This window comes from Melanotaenia boesemani, chromosome 16 (genome assembly GCF_017639745.1).
Source record: "Melanotaenia boesemani isolate fMelBoe1 chromosome 16, fMelBoe1.pri, whole genome shotgun sequence".
Taxonomy (NCBI): domain Eukaryota; kingdom Metazoa; phylum Chordata; class Actinopteri; order Atheriniformes; family Melanotaeniidae; genus Melanotaenia; species Melanotaenia boesemani.
Window position 1 is genome coordinate 6,794,519 of NC_055697.1, and position 9,281 is coordinate 6,803,799.

Consider the following 9,281-nt stretch of genomic DNA (forward strand, 5'->3'; position numbering starts at 1 on the left):
CCCACAGTTTTAACTTTAGCTGTATTAAGAGTTTATAAGCCTGCAAATAGACATATGGATGATTTATAAAAGAGTGCAAGGGTACGTCCCACACCTGTTTTCGTTTATAAATCAGAATCTGTTAGCGCACGTGAGAGAGCGCCTTGCCACGCCCTTATGGGTGGATGCCTATAAATATTAATCAATATCACTTCCATGATTGTTCAGGAGGGGGAAAGAGCAAAGAAGCAGATTATTTCAGAATGCCAGACTGAGATCTTGATGGACCACGTTGAAAAACGTAAAAAGGTTTTACTTGGTGGGGACAGCATGGGTCGGCTGCAGCTGTGGTTGGAGAGGATGACACCAGAGACTCCACACAACACCACAGCAGCTGTGTCCTCAGAGGAAGTCCTGCAGGTGCAGAGAGACATGATCACCGCTATTAAAGTGTAACCACACACCCTACTTTTTGTGTAACTCCACCCTCTGCTGAATTTGAAAAATACCTGAAACTGCAAGGGTTGGAGTGGGAGGTGTGGGGTGATCAGTGAGCAAGGTTCACAAAGCACCTACGCCACAGAGCCGTCTTTAAGGTGGAAGACTTTCCCCCTCCTGAATCTCCTCAGCTATAGAAGAACAAGGTGGTCCTGAACCGTATAACTCTGAGCTGTTAGCACTGGTACGCTGGCCTGTCAGCAGCTCCAGCAGCTCTGGAAAGCTGTGGAGACTTGCGGCAGGTTGTGGCAGCTGCAGGAAGTGTCGCTGTAAGTTGCTGCTGCTACGATTTGAGCTGCTGTCTGTCGCCAAATGAGGATCAGCAGGTAAAGAATAAAGTCAGGTGTTACTTTTACACCCCTCAAAAGCACAAATTCGTCCCATTGCAGGAATATTTCATCAGAAACTCCGTGGAAGAATAGAAGTCTGAAACTAGCAAATCTACACCATATAAGATCACATCCCTTCATATGTGTTGATGGGTGTGGTTTTCTATGGCTGCAAGGCAAGGATCTGTCTATCTGCATCTGGAGGGAGGGGATGTGGGGTTTTTAAAATTTACTTGTGATGTAGATAACCTCGCTATGTCACGAAAACATAACTGGGTTTTACCCTGTAGAGGGCGTTATGAGCCATTTTTTACCCACAAAATCCCGTTTTTAAAATAAACTAGTTTTAATTTAATATATAACATATGATGTGAAATGTAATATTTGATTTTGCACAAGTCTCAGATTTCACGTCATATCCATGATTTTATTCTGTGCCGTTGGTGTTGCAGTTTCTTGTTTCTCTAGATTTTGTGCATATGGCAGGGACAGAGTTGTCGTGGAGGTAGGTACATTCTCCCACCAAGTTTTGTTTTTATAAATCCCAAAAGCTGTCTATAATTGCAGTTCGCTGGGTTTTGTATGTATGCCAGCTTTATAAATGCCCCTGGTCTGTTGGTTTCACTACCGGGGAAAATTCACGCCAGCTGCTGACCAGTGTTCTAGAGGCTGATGGCTGCTGGCAGAAATGAGCTCCTTTTGTACTTTTCTATCTTGCTGATAGAAACCTCTGACTGAACACACTATTGTTTCTTCACTGTGTTGTGTAGAGGATGTGAGGAATCTTTCATTATCTTTAGCAGCTTTTGCAGCATTGTTCCCTGGACAATCAGAGTCGGAGTTATCTCCAGCACAAAACCAGTTTGTTCAGTCTCTTTAAGTCTCTGATGCTGCTGATCCCACAGAAGCTGCAAAGCTGGCTGAACTTTCCACAACAGACTTATAGAAGATGCAACATCTTGGTGCATACATAAAATGATCTCAGCTCCCTTAAGCAGTGGAATCTGGTCCAGATTTTCTTGTAGATGCTTCTGATTTGCATTTCCAGTGTTCCGTTGTCTAGCTGAACTCTGGGGTACTTGTATTCCTCCACCATCTCCACCTCTTCTCCCAGGATGTTGTTCCTGTTGTTCCTCCTGAAGTCAACAATCATCTCTTTGTTTTATTTGTGTTCACATGAGGTGATTGTTTCTATATTCAAAATCCTTTTTTAAATTGATTTCGTGTAATATTCTAATTTTCTGAGATTTTGATTTTTGTTTTCATAAGCTGTAAGCCAAAATCATCAAAATTATAACAAATAAATGTCTGAAATATCTCACTTTGCATTTAATGAGTCTATATTAGTTTACCTTTTTAGGTTGAATTACTGAAATAAATTAAGTTTTGCACAATATTCTAATTTTTTTAGTTTCACCTGTATATATATGTTAGGTAAGCCCTAATCAAAGCTGCGAACAGTATGACAGGCCGTTAAATGTGGGTTTTTCTGATATCATTAATTCAACTAATTGGTCTATATATATATATATATATATATAAACCCTTTAAAAGAATATTTAAGAACACTGAGAAATCTTAGCTTACTGTTCTTGTGTGAGAGGTCATCCTTCAGGGGTCTGTGATCACTCCACTATGATCGGATCATGTGACATTTTAACAGGGGAACTAGATCACTTGGAGCTGCTATCAGCTTCACTGGAAAGTTCAGATCTGAAACTCTCTCCCGGTTTTTGTTTGACATTGATAGACCAAATAAAACTAGAGATAAGATCATTTGAATTCCATTTTATTGTAATAAGTAGTGCTTTTTTCTGTTCAGATTAGATTATTTTAGTGTATTTTGGGGCCCAATTTGTTAATAAAACAGGTTAAAATGACAAAATAATGATCAGATCATGTAGATGAAGTTGTGCTGAAAAGGGAAACCAAAGGTGAGTGTGGCAAACATTTTATTTTATTAGTCAAACTCAGAAGTATTCAAACAACCAAAAACTAGTGTCACACCTCTCAGGATTATCAGGAATTTACTGAGAAGTTACCCTTAAGTTTAAGTCTCTATAATGATGGCTACCACCACCCAACAATAAGTAATATTTTTATTCAAAAAACTGTCAGAAGTCTGCGTGATGGAAATGGGTTGGTCTCTTCTACTGTAATTTAATGTCAGTCATAAAGGTGGAGCTTGGATAGCATAGTATCTTCTGAGGTGGTACATGATGGAAAAGAATTGAGAACCACTGCTGTCCCAGTTTTTTTTCATCAGTGTCTTGTGTGTGTGTGTGTGTGTGTGTTTCTAGGGGCCGTCCCAGCACCAGAGAGCCTGTTGTTCTCTTCGCCTCCACAGACTCCATTGAAGTCTCTCTCCACCAAGCTGCTCCTGGAAAGCACCGGTCCTACTGAGGTGGAGGAGACGAGGAGATTGTGTAAAGGCAACATGCAGTGCGTCCATGACAGCTTAGCGTCCGGCATCTCTGACTTGGGTCAGCAGAGTCTGGACGCCAAGACGCAATTCAACAACCTGGCTCTGATTTATGGTAAACTACGTTCACAGAGCGTTTAACTCTTTCATCACTGACTTGTACTAATGCTCTACGGTCTGTTTGTGGTGCGGTAGGTAACGTTCCTCCCATAGTCACAGAGCCCACAGTGATCCACGGGAAGGTCAACTCTCAGATCCACACTCAGATTGTCGCTCATGACCCCAACGGTGACCCCATCACCTACTCACTGCTTTTACCCAGGCCTCCGGGGGCATCTGTTGGCAGTGGTGAGACTCACACAAACACACAAAAAGACACTCAAATCTTCCTAGAAATCACAACCCCCTCCACTCCACCCATGGCAGAAGACGTAACTGTTGACATTTGTTAGTGGGATGAGGAGGCTTCCGCTGTTGTGAGCAGATGGGATATTTTAGAGCTGAGTCAGGAGCTGGATCCGAAAGAGAAACACAGCACCAAAGATTAAAAACTATAACTGTGTTTAACTGTCATGTGTTTTCTTCTTTCTGCAGGTGATGGCTACCTGACATGGACACCCTTCAGCACCCAGCCCGTCCAGCTGACCATCAAGGTCAGCGACAAGCTGATCAGCTCCCTGTTCACCCCGATCCTGCGCGTCTGTAACTGCCTCAACGGTGGAAGCTGCCTGTACGACAGCATTACTGAAAACTACCTGCAAGGAAAGTTCCAGGTACTTCCATTTTCTTGTTAAATTGATGCTTTCTGCAACAGCCTGACACACGGAGGCAGCAGAAGTCTGGGATACTTTAGTTTGAGTAGTTGTCTTCGGTCACTGTCTACCATCACAGAGCAATTCTGCTTCAATTACAAATTCTAATCAGATTTCCATTGGACACAAGTTAGGATACACCCATGAGAAGCGGACGTGTCATCAGCATTTTCTTTAGTTTTCCAAGAAATGACAAACTGGTAGGATACGTAGAAAATTACCTGTTTTTCTTTAATTGAGCCAAATAATGGCATATAGATAACATATAGCTCAAAACAGATAAAAAAAAAGAATCATCTGATATTTCATGACACATTTTAATCCTTAATGCCTAAATTAAATAACAATTTTATAAAAATAAAACAAAAATACAGTAAAATAAATGAATTAATGTAAGATAAAGAAAAATACTTATAAAATAAGAAAATTTTTTAAAATATTCTTTTAAATATTAAATAAATTAAGAATAAATTAATGAAAATGAATAGATATGCGTGTATAGATTCATGCATACAGTCAGGTCCATATATATATTTGGACATTGACAAGTTTTTTTTATTTTACGTGTTTATCAAAATATATTCAAGATACAGTTATCTAATCAATATAGGCTTAAAGTTCTCAGATTTAATTTAAAGATATTGACATCCAAATGGGAGGAAAAGTTTAGGTATTAAAGCTCTTTAACATGTATTTCCATTTTTAAAAAAAAAATGGAATCCATCATCAGTCAAGCAGGTTGTGACAAGATGGCCTGTATGATTGGCTGGAAACAGTGAAACAATGAAAGTGGAATCCAGTACAAAGTTATTTTATTTATTAAATATCAAATGGACCAGGGCACTCACACTGTCCTACTGTGGAGCAACCCAGCCTCCATCAGCACCTCCCCTGCTGCTGATTGGGCTAAACTACTTCCTGCTAACAGGTGTTTCTTAGGTCATAAAACAAACTCTACATTCTAAAATCTCACTATATGAGCTCTAAAAATTAAAAAAAAAATCCATAACCTACCTACTCAAATTATATAAGGACACACAGTAAATCAAACCCAGAACCATTTTCCAACACCTAAAACCCAAGTACAAATAATCTCATCCCTACCCACCTATCTCATGGCCTCTCCTGGAGCCTTAAAACAGTGTGCAGAATTACTAACTAAGCAGTTGGTTGGAATATCTCAATGTCTGCAGGAAAACTGCCTAACTTTAAACTATACAAAAACCGTTTCAATGTGTTTTTCTTTAAACCTCCTACCTACCTCCTACACAATATTTACTGTCTTTAACCATCAAAACATTACTGATGCTTCTCTCTCAGGTATCTGGAAGACAGAATCAGATATATCCTTATTACTCTGTTCAATAAACACCAATAAATAATCAAACATTTGTGTGCAACTATACATATTTAAAGTGCAAATGTGCCTGAACAACCAACCTATAGTAGTATGCAATTTTTAATTACAGAGTCCATGTAATGAGCTGCTGCTTCGTTACACAGGTAAAAGGTCGGGAGTTGATTCCAGGTGTAGCATTTATATTTAGAAGCTTTTGCTGTGAACTCACAACATGCAGTCAAAGGAGCGCTCATGTAAAACAGACCGTCCTTAGGCTGGAAAAAGATTCATCCTCCTATGAAAAGACATTTTTGTCAGAGCTTTGAAGTGAATGTGGGAGAACAGGAAAACATTGTCCAATCTAAACTTAGCTCAACATGTAAGTACATTTGTGTTTGGTGGATCATTTCTTTGTTGTAACAATGCTTCCTGCCAATCAATCAATCAATCCTGTACCGTTGGAAAGCCTGTTTTTTCCATTTTAAATGGAGCCACATGTGTTAGGAAAATGTACCTGAGGAGCAGCAGAGTTGCATATGCATAGAAAGACAACTGCCAGGTTTTCTCTGCCAGTGGCAAATAGTTTATTCTGCTGCTGACTCTGGTTTGGTGTCCTTTATTGGATTGGCTGACTGAATTCTGAAGAAACACACATTTTGCAATTCAACTATTTATTAGTGTTTGTCCTCCTGATTTCCCTCCCAGGTGGTGGGGTGCCTGTGTCCAAAGGGATACGGCGGAAAATTCTGTGGGAACAAAACAGATGTTTGTCGAGGCAAACCCTGTTTCCGAGGGGTGCAGTGTCAGTCAAAACCAGCGCCCGACCAGTTCACCTGTGGAGACTGTCCTGTTAACACTGTCTCCAGTGGCAACATGGGATACAAATGCTTTGAGCATGGTTTGTAGCGCATCACAACCTCTTCATCTGCTAACAGCTTACGACTGTCCTCACTCTTTTCTGCATGTCCCTCCCCAGACATGTGCAGCCCTCCTTTCCCCTTCCCCTGCCACAAAGATGCAGAATGCCAAAGCACAAAACTACACTACACCTGCACATGTAAGCCTGGTTTTACTGGAGATGGACACAACTGCACAGGTACTAAACATCCAGCACTTTATGAATGTATGTACAGCAAACACCCTGACTGAACTGCATTATTATGGTCTCTATTTGTCTGTGTTACAGATACAGATGAGTGCAAAGCGCTCATGGCTTGTGAAAATGCAAAGTATGAGTGTAAGAACATTCCCGGCTCATTTGAATGCCTCTGTAGATATAACACTAAGGACATTGAAGGATGTGGTATGTACACACTTAAATATCCAGTACTATTTAGTTAGTTACAGTGAAGTACAAATAACAAAATAAAAAAGTGTATTAAGGATGAAAACTCAAAACGACCACCATTTGTCTTGATTACAAATTTGATCTGGAATAGATGAATCCAAAGTTAATTCATTAAATTTTATGCCATCAGTTGTGTCATCAGTTAGTGTTTAACTAAATAGTTGTGTTTCTCAGCTGAAGTAAATTGTGATGGCACAAACCATCCAGATAAGAGATTAAAAACAATCACTTATCTTTACTTTGAAGCATTAAAGTCAGCAGGAATATTTAGAGTTTCTTAAAGTTTCTTAAAGACCCGGCAATGGCAGGACTAATGAAGTATAACCCCACTTCCATAAAAGTTGTGATGCTCTGTAAATGTAATTAAAAACAGAATGCAATGATTTCCAAATCTTATAAACACATATTTCATCCCCAGTAAAACGTAAACAACATCAGATTTTAGACATTTTATCACTTAATGGAAAATATTACCTCATTTTGAATTTAGTGGCAGCAACACATCTGTAAATGGTAGTTTAGCATTGTGTAGCATCTCTTTTAACATCTGTCCGGAAAAATCTGGGAAGTGAGGTGACCAGTTGCTGGTGTTTTAGAGAGGAATGTTGTCCCATTCTGGTCTGATGCAGGATTCTGGCTGCTCTACAGTCCTGAACCTTCAATTCTGGATTACTGCGTTCGTGATGCTCCAGATGTTTTGTATTAGTGAAAAGGTCTGGACTGCAAGCAGGCCAGTTCAGCAGCTGGACTCTTCTCCTGTGAGGCCATGCTGTTGTGTTGGATGCAGGATGTGGTTCAGCATTATCTTGCTATAATCTGCAAGGCCTTCCATGAGAGAGACGTTGTCTGGATGTGAGCAGATGTTGCTCTAAAACCTCCATGTACTTTTCAGTATTGATGGAGCTTCACAGCTGTGGAAGCTGCCCACGCCCTAGGCACTAATGCAGCCCCATACCATCAGTGATGCAGCTTTTCACCTGTCCACTGATAACAAGCTGGATGCTCCCTCTCCTCTTTAGTCTACAGAACAGGGTGTTCATACTTTCCAGAAAGATTTTCAGATTTTCTTCTACCTGACCACAGAACAGTTTTCCACTGTGCAGCAGACCATCTTAACTTAAGTTTGGTTCAGAGAAGACGGTGGTTTTTCTGGATCCTGTCCACATATTGCTTCTTCTTTGCATGATAGAGCTTTAACCTGCATTTGTGGATTTCAGGTAAAATTGTGTTGACAGACAGCAATTTCTGGAAGTCTTCCTGAGTCCATGCAGTGATTTCCAGTAGAGAATCATGTCTGCTTTTAATGCCTACCTTCCTGAGGGACCCAAAATCACCTGAATCCAGTTTGACATTCAAATTCTTCCCATGTGCACAGAGATTCCTTATGATAAACTGAATTTTATTATATCCTGTAGTTGAGATGTTCAAAGTCTTCACAATTTTATGTTAAGTGACATTTTTCTGAAATTGTTCCACAATCTTTAGATGCAGTTTATCTGAGATTGGTGAACTTCTGACAATCTTTACGTCTGAGAGACTCTCTCTGAAATGCTCCTTTTATAACCAGTGATGTTACTGACCTGTTGCCAATTAACCTAATTGTTTGTCAAATGTTCCTCCAGTTGTTTTTTATTTGTCCTAGCTACTTTTCCAGCTTTTTGTTGCCCCTGTTCCAACTTTTCATATAGGAGTTTATATTTTTCCATGAAATGATAAAATATCTCAGTTTAAACATCTGATATGTTGTTTATGTTCTATTAGGAATAAAATATGGGTTGATGAGAAATTTCAAACCACATTCTGATGGTTTGCAAAGTTGTGGTGACTCATTATCACCACAACGTTTTTTTGGAATTTGGGTTTTAAATTAAACAAGAACATGGAAACATGGAAAACAAGGATTACAGACAGTCACAAGGAACAGAACAAAATACAAAATACAATACAGAGATGGCGTGGCTCAGTGGGTAGAGTGGTCGTCTTGTAGCCTGAGGGTTTCCGCCTGTCGAGTTCATGTCGAGATGTCCCTGAGCAAGACACCAAACCCTAAATTGCTCCTGATGGGTCGTAGTTTGCGCCTTGTATGGCAGCTTCCTCCATCGGTGTGTGAATGTGTGTGAATGGGTGAATGTGATGTATAATGTAAAGCACTTTGGGTATCATTCAGGCACAGTAAAGCGCTATATAAATACAGACTATTTACCATTTACAAAATCATAACACAGAACTCCTGAAGTCCTTGCTGAAAGTCAAAGAACAGACTAACAATGCAGAACCTGAAACAGGAATCTGTCAAGAAATCTAAAGGCACCAGAAACCAACAGACCCCAACACCTTTCTTTTGGGAGTTTAAGAAATGGTGGTCATCTGGTCGTCCAGCCCCCCAACACCCGGCTGAAGGTCTAGATGACCATTACTCCTTAATCCCTCAACTAAACAGGATACTTTACCTCTTCCAAACTGGAGAAGTAGGGATGATTGTTAGGACCAAATGTGGTCAAATTAGCTGACTTCAGATTGGAGTCTACATCAGTGTTCCTCAGCTGTGGAGTAA

At 40.0% G+C, this 9,281-nt stretch overlaps 1 protein-coding gene across 1 annotated transcript; it reads left to right on the forward strand.

The window, feature by feature from the left end:
* The first annotated feature begins 3,957 nt into the window (after window positions 1–3,957).
* On the forward strand, window positions 3,958–8,244 carry LOC121656096 (vitamin K-dependent protein S). The gene is made up of 5 exons (XM_042011139.1): window positions 3,958–4,001; window positions 6,085–6,277; window positions 6,356–6,475; window positions 6,566–6,682; window positions 8,213–8,244. The coding sequence occupies exons 2-5, from the start codon at window positions 6,253–6,255 to the stop codon at window positions 8,242–8,244; spliced, it is 294 nt and encodes a 97-aa protein (XP_041867073.1). The 5' UTR covers window positions 3,958–4,001; window positions 6,085–6,252.
* The last annotated feature ends 1,037 nt before the right edge of the window (window positions 8,245–9,281 follow it).